The sequence below is a fragment of the Canis lupus genome, chromosome 9, assembly GCF_011100685.1.
Source record: "Canis lupus familiaris isolate Mischka breed German Shepherd chromosome 9, alternate assembly UU_Cfam_GSD_1.0, whole genome shotgun sequence".
NCBI classification, from domain to species: Eukaryota; Metazoa; Chordata; class Mammalia; order Carnivora; family Canidae; genus Canis; species Canis lupus.
In genome coordinates, this window is record NC_049230.1 from 16,174,233 (window position 1) to 16,193,934 (window position 19,702).

At 39.0% G+C, this 19,702-nt stretch overlaps 1 protein-coding gene across 3 annotated transcripts in view; it reads right to left on the bottom strand.

Moving 5' to 3' along the window:
- TLK2 (tousled like kinase 2) overlaps window positions 1–19,702 on the bottom strand; it is a 118,591-nt gene that overhangs the window by 53,499 nt on the left and 45,390 nt on the right. For 2 of the 3 annotated variants that reach the window (XM_038546953.1, XM_038546951.1), the window contains exons 3-7: window positions 18,052–18,123; window positions 17,774–17,843; window positions 16,724–16,767; window positions 15,897–15,992; window positions 6,478–6,645 (exon numbers count right to left, since the gene is read on the bottom strand). In XM_038546953.1, the coding sequence (XP_038402881.1) occupies window positions 6,478–6,645; window positions 15,897–15,992; window positions 16,724–16,767; window positions 17,774–17,843; window positions 18,052–18,123 (450 nt within the window). The remainder of the gene's footprint in view (window positions 1–6,477; window positions 6,646–15,896; window positions 15,993–16,723; window positions 16,768–17,773; window positions 17,844–18,051; window positions 18,124–19,702) is intronic. The other variant, XM_038546950.1, reaches the window with a different exon arrangement.

Sequence of the window (19,702 nt, forward strand, 5' to 3'; positions counted from 1 at the left end):
TTTAACCTGCCTTTCCAAAGGAACTATATGTCAATGCAGCCAAAAAGGGTTAGATGATGAGAGCAAAGTTCTATTTTACATAAGAAGTGACACCAATAGGGACACCTGGTGGCTCAGTGGTGGAGCTGAGCATCTGCCTTCAGTTCAGGGCGTGATCTGGCTCAGATCTGGCTCAGGGCATGATCCGAGGTCCCTGGAGTGAGTGCCAGCCACATCAGGATCCCCGCAGGGACCCTGTTCTCCCTCTGCCTAGGTCTCTGTCTCTCTGTGTCTCTGTGTTTCTCATGAATAAATAAAATAAAATAAAATCTAAAAAAAAAAATCACACTTACCAATAAAAGTGTGATAATGTTAATTATCCAGGAAAATGTTAATATTTCTTAGGAAATGCCTGTTAAGTTACTCAAAGATAAGAAGTCAGGATTTCTGAAATGTACTTTAAAATACCAAAACAAGGACACCTGGGTGGCTCAGGGTGTGATCCCGGGGTCCCAGGATCGTGTCCCACATTCGGGCTCTCTGCATGGAGCCTGCTTCTCCCTCTGCCTGTGTCTCTGCCTCCCTCTCTCTCTCTCATGGATAAATAAATAAAATCTCTTAAAAAAAATAAATAAAATACTAAAGCATAACCCATTTTTTAAAAGATTGTATTTATTTGAGAGAGGGCAAGAGAGAGTGAGCAAGAGAGAAAGAGAGAGTGCAGGCGAGAGAGAGCATGAGTGGGGGGGAGGGCAGAGAGAGAGGGGGAAGTAGACCCCCCCATCAAGCAGGGAGCCCAACTCGAGGGCTGATCCCAGGACCCCAGTATGATGACCTGAGAGCCAAAGGAAGACACTTAACCAACTGAGCTACCCAGGTGCCCCCCTCCACCCTTTTTAAAGATTTTATTTATTTATTTGAAAGACAGCACAAGCGGCAGGTGGCTGGGGAGAGACAGAGCAAGAGGGAGAGTGACAGCAGACTTCTCACTGAGTGCAGAGCCTCAAAGGTGTGCTCCTTCCCAGGAGTCTGAGATAGACCATGACCTGAGCTGAATGAAGCCAGACACTTAACTGACTGAACTACATGGGTGCCCCCTCGTATGATTTTTTTTTTTTTTTAAGATTTTATTTGAGAGAGAGAGAGACAGAGAGTACGAGTGGGGAGGAGGGGTGAGAGAGAGGGAGAAGTAGACACCCCGCTGAGCAGGGATCCTAACATGAGGCTAGTTCTGAGGACTCTGGGATCATGACCTGAGCCTGGAAGGCAGATGCTTAACCAACTGAGCCACCCAAGCACCCTCTCCTATGATTTTCTTAATAACATTTTTCTCTAGCTTACTTTATTCTAATACCATATACAATACAAATAGCATACAAAATTTGTGTTGACCAGCTGTTTCTGTTATCAGTAAGGTTTCTGGTCAATAGTAGGCTATCAGCAGTTAAGTTTTAGGGAGTCAAAATTTATATTGCATGATTTTTGACTGCATGGGGGGGGTGCCCCAACCCTTGTGTTGTTCAAGAGTCAAATATATAAGTCAACTATATATACTTAGGGGCTCCTGGGTGGCTCAGTTGTTTAAGCTTCTGCCTTTGGCTTGGGTTATGACTTCTGGGTCCTCATACTGAGCCCCATATCAGGCTTCCTGTTCAGTGGGGAGTCGTCTTCTCCCTCTCTCTTTCTCTCTCAGCCCCCACAACTCCTTGCGCATGTACATGCTTTATATGTACAGGCTTGTACGTGTACATGCTGTCTCTTGTATAAATAAAATCTTTTAAAAATAACAAACTATATACACCTATCTCACTTTTTCTGTCAACTACATAGCATTTCACTAGACCCTACATGAAGGATACCTTTATCAATTCATGCAACATAGGACTACACTGGTATCTTGTTTGAGTAGTTCCAGTTCTGGCATTGGAGATACAAAAGTGAACAAAGAAAAGTCCCTGACTTGATGGAGTTTACATTCTAGTGGGGGAGGGGAAGAGTCAGACAAAGAAGTAAATTATGGCAGGTCAGCTGGTGATAAGACGAAGGAGAAAGACAAAGCAAGACACAGGAGCTAGACACTGTGTGGGATGGGCAGAGAGGAGCTGCGTTATTCTACAGTGTAGTTAGGGTATGCCCCTCTAATAGTGTAGATTGATGCAGAGACTAGAGAACTGAGGAAGCAGAGCACGCTTAGTAACTGGGAGAAGAATGTGAAGGCAAAGGCAACATCAAGTGCAAGGGTCCTGAGGTGAGAACATGACAGGTAGTATTTGAGGCGGTAAGGTAGCCAGTGTGGACAGAATCTGGTAGGGAAGTGAGACTAGTAACATACAGCACAATGGGGGAACCGCCCATGCAAAGTTTTCTGTGCCATTTTAAGCACCTCTGAGCAGGCCTGACTGAAACACTCTAATCTGTTGAGAACAGATTAAAAGGAAACAGAGGTCAGAGAAAACAATCAGGCTGGGAGGCTCCTACCATATCCTCAGTGGGAGACAACGGTTTAGTTCAAGCAGTCAGTAATAGTGAAAAGGTTAGAAGTAGGAGGATTCTGAACATATTCTTAATAGGGAGATTTGCTGATGGACTTGTAATTCGGATATAAAATAAAGAGGGATGCCTGGGTGGCTGAGCAGTTGAGCAGCTGCCTTTGGCTCAGGGCATGATCCCGGTCCTGGGATCGAGTCCCACATCAGGCTCCCTGCAGGGAGCCTGCCTCTCCCTCTGTCTATGTCTCTGCCTCTCTCTCTATGTCTCTCATGAATAAATAAATAAAATCTTAAAAAGAAAAAAAGAAAAAAAGAATGACTCCAAGGTTTTGAAACAATTAAAAGGAGAGCTGATGGTTACTGAGAGGTGGAAGGCTATGGAAGAAATGGGTTTGGAACAAGGGGACAAAAATGAAAAATTCCATTGGGGACATATTAGATCTGATATACTTATGAGACACAAAGACTAGTAGTGACTGACCACACAGGTTTGGAATTCAGGGCAGGGCTCTGGGCAAGAGATAGAAACTTGGAAATGCTCCGCATATGGCTGATAATTAGAGCAAAGAAACTAAATGAGATTAGGTAGAGAGTAAAGGTAGACAAAAGTCTCAAGACTGAGCCCTGGGACACTCCACTGTTTAGTGGTCTGGGAAATGAGAAAGATCTAAGAGTGGAAGCCAAGAGAAAAGCACGTGCTGGGAGAAGGGAGTCATTACATGTGGCTTATGAATCATGCTGGACAGATTAGTTCTGAGAATGATCACTGGGGTTAGCAGTGTGGAGGTCACAAATATCCTTGTTCTAAGTTCCTCTGAAACACTGGTGAAGGGAAATGCTTCCAGGTTTCTGCAATTATAAACAATACAATAAAAATCTTCGTGTAGTTTTATGGGAATGGAGTTTCTAGACCCAGGATATGTAAATTTAACACTCAGATTACTAATTGGTCCAAGTGACTGAACCAATCATGCAAACCTGCAGGTGTGTCAAACTATAAACCACACTGAGAATTATCAAATATATCAATTCTTGACACTGATAGGTCAAAAGTTTTATTTTGTTATATTTTGCATTTTTCATGTTATTAGTCATTTTTCTCCCTGTAAAATGGTCTCTCATGGCCTTTTTTGCCTATTCTTTTGGAAACTGTTTGTCTTTATTGATTCAAAACATTTCTTATATATTATTGTCAACTTTTGCTTTCTGCTTTCTTTATATTACTAAGCTTATATCCTGGCTGTAGCTACAGAGAAGCAAAGAGATTCAGAACTGTACCAAACCACTTAGGTCTTTGGTTTTCATACTATTTCCCTGTTCCTTCTTCGGACGTGATCATTTTCTAACTCCTCTGCCATGTCTTTTATACATGAGAACAATCTGGCTGTAGCATCTGCAACTCCTCTGACAGGCTGAGTGTACTAGCTGATAGGACTGAGCAGGTGGTTATCCATGTGCACCCATCCCAAGCCTGCATCCCCATACCTTTTATGGAATACTCATATTAGGGGACTGAGTTTTGCTGATCAAAATCCTGTGTACTTGTTTAAGATTTTATTTATTTATTTGAGAAAGAGTGAAAGAGAGAACACAAGCTGTGGAGAGGGTCAAAGGGAGATGGAGAAGCAAACTCCTTGCCAAGCAGGGAACCAAGATGTGGGGCTCAATCCCAGGACCCCAAGATCATGACCTAAGGTGAAGGCAGATGCTTAACCAACTGAGCCACCCAGGAGCCCCCCTGTGTACTTAACATGTCTGTCAAATAGTGGGCACTCAGTAAGCATTTGTGCAATGAAGAAAGGGAACTCCCCTCAAGTGAAATGGAGGTAGCTTCTAAGGCAAAGAAACCTCTGATTATCCAAGGTTTTACCTAAGAATGTTAGATCTAAGATGAAGATTTAATAGTCAGTGAATAGTAAACACACAATGTAATTTACATATACACACAAAGACAGATTCTTTAAAACAATACTATAGAGAACCATGACATTCTCAAACTATGGCATACTGCTGTGAGTATATATATATATATATATATATACACATATATTTATTTATTTGGGGGAGGAGTCACAGAGGGGCAGAGGGAGAAGCAGGCTCTCTGTGGAGCAGGAGCCCAATGCGGGCAGGACTCGATCCCCGGGCCCTGGGATCATTACCTGAGCCGAAAGCAGATGTTTAGCCACCGCTTAGCCACCGAGGCACTCACTGTCAGTATATTTATGTTTCTGTTGTGCTTCTTTTGCCACCCACAGTATACTGTCTTCATACAACAAGTCTCTCCATTCCTAAAAAATTCTGTAAGTTTAAAAGTTGTAGTATCTCTTCTTTGAGGAAGAGCAATAACTGTAAGAAAGTACTCCAAACAGGGGACGCCTGGGTGGCTCAGTAGTTGAGCGTCTGCCTTCGGCCCAGGGCATGATCCCAGAGTTCCAGGATCGAGTCCCACACCAGGCTCCCTGCGATGGGCCTGCTTCTCCCTCTGCCTATGTCTCTGCCTTCTGTGTCTCTCGTGAAGGAAGGAAGGAAGGAAGGAAGGAAGGAAGGAAGGAAGGAAGGAAGGAAGGAAGGAAGGGAGGGAGGGAGGGAGGGAGGGAGGGAGGGAGGGAGGAGGGAAGGAAGGAGAAAGGAAAGGAGAACGGTAAAGGAGAAAGGAAAAGGAAAGAACGGAGAATTCCCTTCCTCCCTGAAAGGAGAAATGGCAAGTGACCACACGGAAAGCTCCCTGCTCCCTTCACTTCTCCCGTTCCATTCTCCCGCCCATTGCCCCTGCCCGTGCCCTTCGCTTCTCCCCTTCCGGAAAGCTTCCCGTACTCCGCTTCCCTTCGCCTTCCCTTCACCGGCCCTTCCCACCCCCTGCCACTTCCCTTCCCGTCCCTCCTTCTTCCCTTCCGCGTCCCTTCCGAAAGAAAGGAAAGGAAGGGAATGAAGAAGGAGGAAAGAAAGTAAAGAAAGGAAAGGAAAGAAAGAAAGAAAGAAATCCCAATAGTGTACAATGGGTCCCTAGCTAATTATTTTATAATTTTTATTTCCTTTCCTTAAGACACCCACCATTCTCATGGCCTCTTTAAATATACAACTACAGGCGGGTCAATGACTCAGAATCCACAAAGCAAATAAAGAGGAAATTCAGGTTATAAGTGGAGAAAGTAAACCAGCAGAAGAGAAAGAAATTTGGATCAGTGGTGACATGAGCTCTAAAGAGGCCCCCAAAAATGGAATAGGGCAATGGGGCTTTCTTTTTGCTTTACACCATCCATGGTTGGGCATAGAAAACAAGAAAAATAACAACTTTTGAGTCAAACTAAATTATAATTTGGCAAATACAAACAGGGTCAAATTTTCATAATACTCAAATTCTTGATTCTTCAAGGAGAGAGGAAGAAGCAAGGTGAAAGCAGCCAATGGGTAGCCAAATATTTTTGGAAAAAGTAACTGTGAAGAGGTGAGAGCATACAGGTCACCCAAATACCACAGAGGGGAATGACTGGCAAACAGGATACAGGATGCCTGCCTATACGCTAAAAATCTGACTGATCTGATAATGCTTCAAATATGTGATGCCAGGAGTTTGAAGATTTTTGTTTGTTTTTTTAATTAGACAAGTACTTTGGCTATAATGGAATTTGGTCTGTACCTTCTTTACTTCTCTGTCAACCTAAAACCACATTTCCTCTCCCTTGATGTGCTCAGACTTTTTTCTTTTAAAAATTTGTTTGTTTTTAAGGATTTTATTTGAAAGCAAGAGTGCACAAGTTGGGGGGAGGAAGAGGGACAAGCAGACTCTGTGCTGAGTGCAAAGCCCAAAATGCAGCCCCTGATCTGCTCAGATTTTAACAGTCTCTCTCAGCCCCTCATATCAAGGGAGACGAGTAAATTCACACTACCTTTAGAAGTCACATAGTTAGAAATGTCATCATCTCTTCACCAAAATAATTACTCAAACTTCATCAAGGAGCTCCAGAGCAATAAGGAAAGGATCTGCAATCAACTCAGCCCCAGTACTCACTGAAACAAAAGTGAAGCAGAGGCCAGCTCCCCTCTGTGCCAGCTGCTCCGTGTCAAGCCGAGGTTTTGCTAGCATCACTGACATCAGGGTGGGCAAAGCAGATTGCTCCTCTGACACCTCCTTTGCAGCGCTGCCATCTAAGCCATAGAGGGGCTGTTCTACTCGCCGCTGAAAAACATTAAAGAAAACACACAAATTACATGAGAAAGAAAACCTGAAACTGCCAAAACATGTTAACAGACTAAAACACAGTTATCGAAAATAAGAGTATTTTTGAAAAACACCTTTTCTGAAAAATATGGAAAGCATAACAGAAGTACCACTGGATTATAGCCTATCTATAAATCTGTGTTATCTTACTTGAATCATGTAAAATTACATTTTAATTGTTCTGTATTTAAATAACTGCATTTGCAGTTTACTTTGTAGAGTTCAACAAATCAACTTCATAATTCCCTTAAACCTACAAAAGAAATGTTATTTTTATCCTGTAGGTAAATGAAGATTAACACATTTGTCCCCTAATAGGCAGAGCTTATTTCACTCTCAATTCTATCCTCACCATACTATACTTAGATGCAAAAATTGAAAATAAATACAAGCAAAACAAGTTCCATAGAACACTAAAAGAATAACAACACAGTTATGTATAGTTTATTTCAGAAATGTAAAACTGGTTCATTATTAGCAAAACTGATATAATTCATTATGGTAATGGTGGGGACGGGGGGGGGGGGGTGGTGGTGGTGGTGGTGGTGGCGGGAATCAAGATTCTTCCCTTTAGATGCCAAAAAGGATTAGCATTGTTGGGCAACTCTTAAAAAACAAAAACAAAAAACACTGGAAGTATCCATCTTTAATACAAGAGAGTATTTCTTCAGAAACAGCATAAATTAATGGTGCCATACCAGAGACACTTTCATCAAAGTTAGGAAAACTAGACAAGGGCTAACATTAATATCACAATCATCTCAACATTATTATACAAGTTTTAGCTGATGTGATAAGGGGGAAAAATGAGATACAAGATTAAAAAGTGTCATTTTTGGATGATATAAGTATTCACAAAGAAAACTAAGCAAATCAACTGCAAAATAATAAAGAGTTGGGTAAGATGGCCAAATATTAAATAAACATACAAAAAACCAATAGCTTCTTCATATACAATTTATTATTATCAGAACATGTAATGGAAGAAAAAGTAGATTCAAATTTTTAAAAAATCTATAAAATAGAAATGTTTAGAAATAAACTTAAGAAATATGGGGGTTACATATAAAGAAAAAGCACAGTGTCACAGACATGTAAAACATGACCTACACAGTGATACCACTCTCCTGCATTCAAATTTCACAGATGTCAAATTTCTCTAAAACCCAATGCTTATGGGATCCCTGGGTGGCTCAGCGGTTTAGCGCCTGCCTTTGGCCCGGGGCGCGATCCTGGAGTCCCAGGATCGAGTCCCACATCGGGCTCCCGGCATGGAGCCTGCTTCTCCCTCCTCCTGTGTCTCTGCCTCTCTCTCTCTCTCTCTCTCTCTCTCTCTCTCTCTATGTCTATCATAAATAAATAAATAAATCTTTTAAAAAAATAAAAAAATAAAACCCAATGCTTAGGGGTTTTCATTTCCTTTTGGTTTTTTTTCTTTTTTTCCTTTTTGATGTTTCTCCCCCACCCCCAAGAAAAAGTATTATAGTGGTATAATCATCATAGAGGTTAACTCTTGCTCTCTTTTGGAGGGTTGTTTTTGTGGAATTTCACAGATTAATTCTGAGGTTCACTTGGAAATATAAACAAAATTAGCCATTAAGTTTTGATAAAGAATAGCAGGGATGGGGACACCTGGGTGGCTCAGCGGCTGAGCACCTGCATTTTGGCTCAGGGCGTGATCCTGAAGTCCCGGAATCGAGTCCCACATTGGGCTCCCTGCACGGAGCCTGCTTCTCCCTCTGCCTCTGTCTCTGCCTCTCTCTGTGTCTCTCATGAATAAATAAATAAAATCTTGGGATCCCTGGGTGGCGCAGCGGTTTGGCGCCTGCCTTTGGCCCAGGGCGCGATCCTGGAGACCCTGGATCGAATCCCACGTCGGGCTCCTGGTGCATGGAGCCTGCTTCTCCCTCTGCCTGTGTCTCTGCCTCTCTCTCTCTCTCTCTCTCTCTCTCTCTCCCTCTCTCTCTGTGTGACTACCATGAATACATAAATAAAATCTTAAAAAAAATAAAAATAAAATCTTAAAAAATAATAGCAGGGAAACTTGACTAGTTATTAAAATTTTTTTAAATTTTTTTTTATTTATTTATGATAGGCACATAGTGAGAGAGAGAGAGGCAGAGACACAGGCAGAGGGAGAAGCAGGCTCCATGCACCGGGAGCCCGACGTGGGATTCGATCTGGGTCTCCAGGATTGCGCCCTGGGCCAAAGGCAGGGGCCAAATCGCTGCGCCACCCAGGGATCCCTTGACTAGTTATTAAAACACACTACAAAACAACATAACTACATCAGTATAACACTGGTACATGAGCAGACTGATCAATCAGTGGCACAGAACAGAAAAATCAGGAACAGACCCCTATAATTTGGATATAAAATTTGTGATTTAGGGCAGCCCTGGTGGCCCAGCGGTTTAGCGCCACCATCGGCCTGGAGTATGATCCTGGAGACCAGGGATCGAGTGTCCTTTGTCGGGAGGCTCTCTGAATGGAGCCTGCTTCTCCCTCTGCCTGTGTCTCTGCCTCTCTCTCTTTCTGTGTCTGTCATGAATAAATAAATAAAATTTTTAAAAAAAATTTGTGATTTAATGTGTATTTCAGATTAGTAGGAACTTACTAAAAAGATGGCAGGATATTTTGCAGGTATTAGAAAAAATAGGAAAAGTAGAATGCTTCCTCATAGTACACATAAAAATTACAAGAAAATATAAACAAGTACTTTTATGATCTTCTGTGGTGAAGGACTTTTTAAACAAGACGTTCAAAATACAAACCATATAGGAACATCTTAGAATAACACAAAACCAGTAAGACATAAAGGAAAAGCACCAATAAATTTGATTCCAAATTTTTTTACCCCTGAATGGCAAGTCAACATAAAGTTAAAAGATAAAAGTACAAACAGGTAAAAATGTTTACCATATAAATGATAATAAGTTAACAATCTTAAAAAAATAATGTATTCTTATTCATCAGGAAGAAAAAAAACAAATACTCCAATAAATAAATGGCAAAGAGCCTAAATAAGCATTAAAAGAGGCCATTAAACTTGTGAAAAGATGTTTAATATCACTGAAGAAGAAATCTAAGGTAAAACAAAGTATTCTTCTCACTGACAAAGACGACAATGAAACTTCAGTATTAGGAGGCTATGCAGAAACTGGAACCCACAAACTGCTGATAATCTGCTAGCAATTAGGTGATGACATCTAAAAGTAAGCATATTCTTTGACTAGGGAATTACAGTTTGGAAATTTATCCGAAGGAAAAGAAATGCCTAAAGTACAGATATATAACAAGTACGTTCATTACAGCACTATTTATAGGACACAAAAATGTTCATAGGATATTGATTAAATAAATAAACAACAGAAATGAGGAAATCTATCAAATGAACATACACTATATGTTTATGCCCACTAAATTCTTCAATAATAGTTCTTCTGGAGGAGACTTTCTATTTTACCACTTCGACTTGGGCTTTCATAGTCAGCATGTATCACTTCATTAGGAAAAACTACGTAACACTCATTTTAGAAAATAAACTAACTAAAAAAAAGAAAAAAGAAAAAAAAAAGAAAATAAACTAACTGGGATTCCTGGGTGGCGCAGCTGTTTGGCGCCTGCCTTTGGCCCAGGGCGCGATCCTGGAGACCCGGGATCGAATCCCACATTGGGCTCCCCGGTGCATGGAGCCTGCTTCTCCCTCTGCCTGTGTCTCTGCCTCTCTCTCTCTCTCTCTGTGACTATCATAAATTTAAAAAATTTTTTTTAAAAATTAAAAAAAAGAAAAGAAACTGAAATGATCCCAACAAAAGAATTTATTTTAATCTGTAAGTAGAATCCCATTCCTTGAAACCAACATTCCTATCCCAACCAAATGCAACTATTTCAATACAGGCTACAAAGCACTGGGATACCCAATCACGGCAATATTTGCACTACTTGTATCTCTGAAGCTGCAATACTAAAATTAATCATTCTGTTACATAATCAATAAATATTTGCCAAGGGCTGAAAGATTTTAGAGTATTTCTGGAAATACAGCAGGCTAGAATGTCTAAACCTTTTCTTAGGAAATAATCATAAAAACAGGGCAAAATAGGAAAAAAAGATATTAAAAGCACTGAAGAGTTGATAAAATAGTAGGGATCTGCCAGGGCAAATTCTAAGGGAAATTAGGAATACAAGACACATAAATGAAGCACCAAAGTCACATTTGCCCTAAGGGTACCTGCAGATCTTGAATCTCCATTTCCAGGGTATAATATGCCAAGCAGATAATCACAGGTACACTGATGGCAGGGGGTTCAAAAGGATACCCTTCACACTTCAAGTTTCCAGGGCTTCCAAAGTGTTACACTCAGTCAGGGAAAAGTGTAAACCAAAGAAAACTTTCCTCCACCTTCAGGGAACTACAAAGAAGTTGCCTTGGCAATGAAGGAGGCAAGGGCTCCCCTGAGAAATGTTAACACAATCCAGATCAATATTGAATGGGTGAATGAAACAAACAAAATAAATCAAACAAACAAAATGAAAGCCAAGAATTCAGTAATTGAAAGTAGTACTGGATGAGTAAAATTTCTAGGTACTTGGAAGAAGCAAACAAAATTTTTCCCTGGAGGAACACATCTTTGTCTTAGATCCTAAAGAAATTTCACAAATAATTTTTTAGGAACAATGAGCGGCACACAGTCAATAAAATGAAGCATAAAAGAAATAAAGCCCAGAGCAACAGCTAAGAAAAATAAGAAACAAGTAGATTCATAAAAACTTCAAATGTCAGAATTACCAAATACAGATTATAAAACAAGGTCTACTAGATTTTAAAAAAATGATAATAGAAGGCAAGCTTGAAAATATCAGCAGGGAACATAAAATAACAAAAATAAGAATTCACCGGGGTTAACTGCAATTAGATAAAACAAAACAGAGAATCTGGGAACTGAAAGGCAAGAAACTATCCAGAATGGAGCATTATGGAGACAAAAATAAAACAGAAAAAAGAAGTAAACAAAGTGACATGGTCCTACATAAAATTAATTGGAATTTCATAGGAAGAAGAAAAAGAGAACAGGGCAGAGATAATATCTGAAGAGACAATGCCTAATAATTATCCAGAACTGGTATGATACCCAACAAAGAAATCCAACAAATTACAAGCAAGAAAAATAAAAGGACACATCATAGTGAAACTACAGAACACCACATATAAAGATTTGTGAAGCAGCCAGGGGGAAAAAAACCCAATACTTTCATAGAAATAAGAAGTAAATGAAAGCTATTTTCTCAATAGTAATAATGGGAGCCAGAAGATGGTAATGATATATTCAATTATTAAGAGAAAAAAAATGCCATACTAATATACACAGCAAAAATATATTTCAAGAATAAAAACAAACTGGGAACACCTGGTGGCTCAGTGGTTGAGCATCTGTCTTCGGCTCAGGGCATGATCCCAGGGTCCCAGGATTGAGTCAGTCCCACATCGGACTCCCTGTGTGGAGCCTGCTTCTCCCTCTGCCTGTGTCTCTGCCTCTCTCTGTCTCTCATGAATAAATGAATAAAATCTTTAAAAAAATAAAAATAAAAACAAACGGGACACCTGGGTGGCTTAGTCACTGAGCATCTGCCTTCGGCTCAAGGGCATGATCCCCAAGTCCTGGGATCTAGTCCCATATTGAGCTTCCCATAGGGAACCTGCTTCTCCCTCGGCCTATGTCTCTGTACCTCTCAGTGTTATCTCTTAAGAATAAATAAATAAAATCTTAAAAAATAAACAAACAAGAAAGAATAAAAGCAAAATAAAATTATTTAAGCAAACAAAAACCTAAAGAGTTAACTCTGCAGCAGATACATATAAAAGAATACTAAAGGAGCACTTTAAGCAGAGGGAAAATGACCCTAAGTGGAAGATATAAAATCCAAAAAGGAAAGAAGTATAAAGAGGTAAATGAACACTGACAGTATGAAATAATAATGTTTTATGAGGCTGGAAAAAAAAAGCAAAATACAAAAACATACACCACCACCACCAAGTTAGAAGCAAGTAAATGGAGTTAATGTTCTGATGTCATCCTTTCTCTGAGAGGAGGCTAAAGATACTATTAACATCAAACTTAAGTAAACTGAAGATACATGTGGTAATTTCTAAGAGAAACACAGACTAGGACCTAGCTACTAGTAGAGGATGAGAATATGAAATTATTACCCCCCACAAAAAAACCCAACCCAAATAAAAGAAATGAAAGAAAAAGGAACAGAGAACATGCAGGATAAATATAAAACACATCAAAAGATGGTACATTTAAACCCAATATAATGATAATTAAATTAAATGCAAATAAAATAAATGCTAAAGTTAAAAAACTACTTTAGACTGAATAAAAAATTCAGTTAGATATTTTTCAGGTATATTGAAAACATAATAATGAAAAGCCAATAGGATAAAAATGGAAATATCTATATCATACAATGATTTGGATATATGGAATATCTGAAATAATGCATTTAGAACACAATGTATCAAAAAGATGAAGAGTCACTTAATACACAAAACAAAAATATAAGAACTCTCACAACCATGAGAGATATGAATACATCTCTTAGTAACTGCTAGAACAAAAAGCCCAAAATCAGAATGCAGAAAATTTAACCACTGTGATTAAATGCCACGATTAACAAAATTGATTTAATAACAAAATGAAACTATTTTGTTTAGGGATGCATACATAGTCAACTGGTAAGGAATAGCAAATTATAATCACAAAAATTAGGACAGCGGTTGATTCCAGGGTAGAGGGAGAGAGTTGTAATCAGAGAAGACCATGCAGGTTTCCAGGGTGCTGGAAATATTTTACTTTTTGACCTAAGTAATGATTACATGGAGCTAACTTTATAATGATTTCCCAGAAAGATTTTTTTTGTGAAGGGCCAGACAAAAATTTCAGGCTTCTTAAAAGGCCACATATCATGTCTGTGATATATTCTTTGTCTTTACAATTCTTTAAAAATCTAAAACTCATTCTCAGCTTGCCAGGTGTGGGGTGTAGTTTACCAAACTTCTGCATTAAAAGGCTCATGTTTTAGGTTCTTTTTTGTTTTCAATAAAAAATACAAGAGTCACTTAGGGGGAGAAAAGCTAAAGTAATTCTTTTATCTATCGATTTTTCCTTTCCACAGTTTTGAGCATCTACTGTGTGTGCCAAGTACTACTTGGGGTGTTAGAGATTGAAAACTGAACAAGATACTACCTCTTCATGTCAAGTTGAGGAAAGAGTAAAAAAAATTATACCTTTATGTAAGAAGTACTGAGAGATGGAAACAGCAATAAACAACAAAGCAAAGTCCCTGCTCTCATGGGATTAACATTCTAGTGGAAGAAGATGGACAACAGATTAACCATATGGTTAAAAGTTAAAATATATGTTATTAAATAAAAATATTAAACTTATACCACACAACAATGACAGTGAAGATCTACAACAACATACAACAATATGGATGTATCTCATAGAAGAACTGTTGAATAAAAGAAGCCAGACATAAGATTATATATCGTATGATTCTTTTCATACAAAGTACAAAAACAGAAAAACAAAAAACAACATCTATGCTGTTAGAAGTCAGGATAGTGCCCATCCCCAGTGGCAGGGAGGGGGCTAATAACTGGCAGGGAGCATAAAAGGGTTGGGAGGGGGGCTAGTAATATTTCTTTCTTGTGTTGGAATACTTTAAACACTTTAATTGGTTGAAAAGCTAAGAAAAATAGGGGTGCCTGGCTGGCTCAGTCAGTAGAACATGTGACTTTTGATCTTCAGGGCTGTAAGTCTGAGCTCCACATTGGGTGTAGAGATCACTTTTAAAAAATTGTTTCGTTTTAATAAATAAATAGTTAAAAAAAATAGGTACATAAGCCTCTTAAGACAATTACCTTAAAAACCTCAAATCTAACCAGTTCTACACATCAAATATTTCTAACATTTTTAAAGATTGACAAGGATGACGAAATGATAGCCAAATTTCAAGTTGAATATATTTTCCTCAGTGCTTTAATAATTGTAGTCACTCTAATGAACGCATGACTTTATGACGCGGAAAAGGGAAAGAAGTGCATTCTGAATATTCTAACGCAGCCAACTAAATCACTTAGGAAAAAGAGCACTATTACCCAACTCTGCTGAAGCAGCACAGTTAAACGAAATTCCTAAAAAGAGACCTAGCACAGAAACTGATCTCAGGAAGACCCCTTTTCTCCAAGATCCCAAAACAATACCTGAGACATCAGCGGCCAGAACACACTCTTGAGTACAAAGATCTTGTATCAACAAATTTTCCAAAGGCACTCAAGTAAATTAACACAAAACCCCGTATTAGTTAGCTAGCTCAGGGAGTTGCCATCTTGGCACCAGTGACACCTGGAGCAGGTAACTCTTTATTGTGGGGCCTGTTGTGTAGGATGTTTACCAGCTTCTCTGGCCTCTGCCTACTAGATGCCCACAGCTCCCTCCTCCCATCCTCTAGTTGTGATAAAAAATTACTCCAACATTGCTCCCTGTCCCCTAAGAAGTAAAATTACCCCCCAGTTGAGAACCACTAACTTGGCTAAAATGTTTTTTTAAGACCTTCAATTCTCACTTAAAGGAAGGGAACAGGGCTGCCTGCCAGGCTCAGTCAGTAGAGCCTACAACTCTTGATCTCTCAGGGTTCTGAGTTCAAGCCCCACACTGAGTGTAGAGATTATTTTTTTAAATCTTAAAAGGAAAAAAAAAAAAAAAGGAAGAAAGGAAACAAACTTATCTCAAATTTGTGTAACATTAGCTTCTCTACCACATCACTGAGAAAGCCTTGAAAATAAATCAAATGCCAGGAGCTGACCAATTTTTTTTAAAAAAAACAGAATTCAGTTACAGGAACATATAAGCTTGGCAAGGATAAAAACCTAATATTTGAACTGGCAATTATTTCCTTGACAGGACACCGAGCTGTAAGCATAGAGGCAACTTATACTGCAAAATAGGGTTAGCTCTTGTAAAACATAAATTTACGGATACAGACTTGAATCTAAAGCGATTCACAGGTAATACTATGAATGTTTCTCCTTAATGTCTCATTCCCCTTGGGTAATTAATGGAAGAGAAACTGCTTGAGTGTTCCTGGGCTTCTTGTCTCCTACAACAGGTGTCAAATTTCTCCAGGTGAATGCTTACCGGTAAGGGATTGGATAAGGAATGTTGCGGTGAGGATCGTGCAACTGGTGGAACACTTCTGCCAGGGCTGGTTCCTGGCCCGCTTCCCCCAGCAAACTGGCCAACAGGGAAAAATGGATATGAATAATTCAAAACAGTACTATGCTTCAAATAAGGAGAGTAAAAGATTAACACACAAACAGGTCTTAATTATATGGCCCCTTTAATAAGTCAATACATCTTATGCTAAAGAAAAAATGCCATGTAAGTCAAATTCTGCTTTTTTCAATCAGATTTTAAGAAGGAGCTCCAGCAGAAATGTACCAAGATATAAAGAAAACATGGCTAGAAAGCTGAAGGTACACATGGTTTTGAAAGGACATCAGAGAAGAATGTTTTCCCTTCTTGTCTCAAAATACCCGAAAGCAGAATACAGTGATATAGTGGATGTTAGTGTCTTCTTTAGGAACCACTAACGATGGGTCAACAAGCTCGCTACATGTCCCACTGAACTAAAGGGAAGAGGACAAAAGAAGAGTCCAAGTCACTCCATTTCAATCTTTGTAAGACCCAAAACCTAGTCTGGCCAAGAGAAAAATCACCTCATTTGTGAATTTTTATATCATCACAGACAAGACACATCATAAACAAATTTAAATTTAGGAAGTCAGCAGCAGTTTCCTCTTAATGGAGAGAGAAGGGGCACCATCAGATTGATGAAGATGGGGAAGAAGGGGAGGAGAGCACAGTAAAGGCAAAATATTGCTTTCTAAAGCTTTAAATGAACGCAAGGATTTAGTTCTTTAAAAAATCACTATAGATTTTTTTTTTCCAAAAATTTAACTTACCTCAAAGTAATCACTAATTTTATGTCCCCTAGGAGTGCCTTTCCCTGAAAATGAAACCAAAGTAAGTATAGTTTTTCCAATAACATGTGTAAACCATCATTCACTAAATGTACTATGAATTCAATAACTGCATACGTTATCAATTCAAATGTTGGCTTTACTTTTAACAAATAAAAGCCAAATTACCTGTTTCATAAGAAGAGAGTTTTCTCATCTAATAAAAAGACTTAATAAAGCAGTGAAAAGATTTTTTTCTGAGCTTGCTCTCCTTTAAGATTTGCTAATCTTTCTTTTATAACATACTAACAAAATCTATGCCATAACTGTGAATCAAAATAAAATTAATTTATAGTCCATGCCCTCAATTAGGAGAACAAAGAATTCAAAACAAACTCATCAGAACTAAAGAGTTTATTCTACACCACAAAAAACTGTGTGGCCATGTCACTTTGGGAAAATTTTCCCCTCAAAAGTAAAAAATGATTTGTAGATAAAAAAAGAAAAGAAAAATGTTAAAAAGACTAAGACTTCCATTCCTCAGAGGGGTAGGTGGACGAAACAAACCATTTATTCCCTCCTTCGTTACATATGGATATTTAGCATCATAATCCTCATATTTACAGAATGATTCCACTGGGTGCCAATGTTCAACTAGATAATTGCCACAGAAGAAGAGGAGGTAGAAAGGACAGCCATGTAAATAAAACAATTTTTGGTTATCTTTTATTAACAAATCACTGAGCTAATGCAAGACATGGTTAAAACGCCAATGTAACTTCTTTTCTGTATAATACATGTTTAATCTGAAGAAAAACCTGTGAGAAGATCGTTAACTTACAACAGGGAAAACAAAAAGTCCCCAGAGAACTGACACTTTTGTCAGGTGTATATCAAATGGCAAGTCTATAATAAACAGCCTGCTATTCCCTTAAGGTACAAAAAATCTCCTTTGTTAGGAATCCCTGTATCTGAACTAATTATTTAGCGTGAGTTGGAAAATTCTAAGTACATAAGAATTTAGTATTTTTATTGGTGTGAAATTATTACTACCTTGGCTAGTTTCATATGGTTCAGCTTTTCTTTTCCGGTTTCGCTGGTCATTCTGTTTTTTCTCAGGAGTCTGTTAAACACCATATACATTACAATTAGCATTTTGTTAAATTTTTCACATTATGAAAATTTGAGAGTATGTACAAAATATCAAACTTATAAGGAGATATAAGGCACAGACAAGTCAATCAGTGTCCTGTAGTTATGCAGTGCTATCTTTCAACCCAGACTGAAAGTATGGAAACATGTAAAGTCTCACAATGAATACGGCCTCTTACCTCTACTTCTTTATCACTCAAGGACCCCACGCTGCACAAGCTCTGGTTGGAAGACTCACTGTTGAGTGGCCCCTGGAAAGGAAAAAAAATAAAATAAAAAAGGAATCAAAAGAAACTAATTTAAAATGACAGCAAAACTGAGGACGAAGCCTGCTGATTTTGATGTGTAAGTCAGGTCAAAGAAATCAAGAATTAACTATAACACCTACAAGCCAACTTGAAAAAAATCAAGTATACTAAGGTGCCCTCATGTTAAAATTCTCTAGGCTCAGTCAGTAGAACACGTGACTCTTGATCTTAGGGTTGTAAGCTAGAGCCCCTTGTTGGGTGTAAAGATTACTTTAGAATAAAAGAATAAATCTTTAAAAAAAAAATTTCTCTAGCTACTATTATTTTCTTTTCCTTGACCAACTTGTAGTCATGTGCAAATTTTCCCTTCTAGAGTACCTCCACATGTAGTGAATTCATTTTTTAAGGAAAATAAGCAGGGGAAATAAATTCTCTTGGCCTTCCATATCATAGAAGCATCATCTGAAAGTTGATATGTTAAGGAGTATGTCAGGAGGAGTGGTCAGGGACCATAAGGAAGGAAATCCTTTTCTGAGTCAAGCTTTAAGGAGGTATGACCACTAGCTCAACAAAACAAAGTTACAAGGGACTGATTCCTAGCCTCACAGTACGAGGAGCTCTGCTGGCCCCCTCCAGTGAAATTGGTGAAAATTATTTTAAAAAACAACCATTCAAAACCTCTAGAAATGGTCTCTGAGTGCAAACAGTAAATAAAGAAAACTATTCAATAAAAATCTATGAAAATTCAGACTGAAAGGTCAAAGTCTGTGGTTTTGGAACCAGGATCACTCTCACTCCTACCCTCTCCCATCTCAGCAAGGTTCCAGTTCCTGCTGTGGTCAACCTCTTCCCCCAGCTAAGTCCAAGAGCTTTTTTCCTGCAAGGAACAGGACTATCGCCAGCCCATGCTGCTGATACTAAATCCTAGGCAAGTACATCAAAAGCAGGGGCTCCCCATTTACAACCCCCACTTGTGGAACAGAGGCTACACCTCAGGCATGGCACACTGAAAACAGTGAGGCCCCAAAAGCCCTTCTGCCCAGCTCATGAAATGGTGGGAGTTCCACACCAAGAGAAGCAAGTTGCTGCATGCACCTCACTCCCACCCTACTCCCATTGCCCAGCCACCTCTCAGCTCCCAGAACCAGGATGTCACTCAGAAAAGATTGCCATTGTCCCTGTCTCCAGCTCCAGAACCCTGACTCAGATATTTTGCCTCAGGAGAAAGGCAAGAACACATGCTAACAAATCTCTTCCCAAAAGACTTGACTTCATTCCCAAAATACCACAGACAAGCTTAACACTGAAGGGTATTCTCAAGAATGGTGGAAGTCGTGGTAAAAGGCAACTGGAAGATCTGTGGAGGTAATAAACACACACAACTTAGACTGTAAGCCAGCTAGTTTGCAGAAGAGAACCCAAGAGTAAGACACAGGGGAGAAGTACTTCTGGGTTAAGAACAAATAGCAGACACTGACCTCAGAAACTCTCCGTTCCAGGGAGCCCCAATTTGATCTGATTAGTTTGTGGAGGAATTTAAGTCTCAGGGTATTGTTGAAAACAATAGAGCAATCTGGACAAT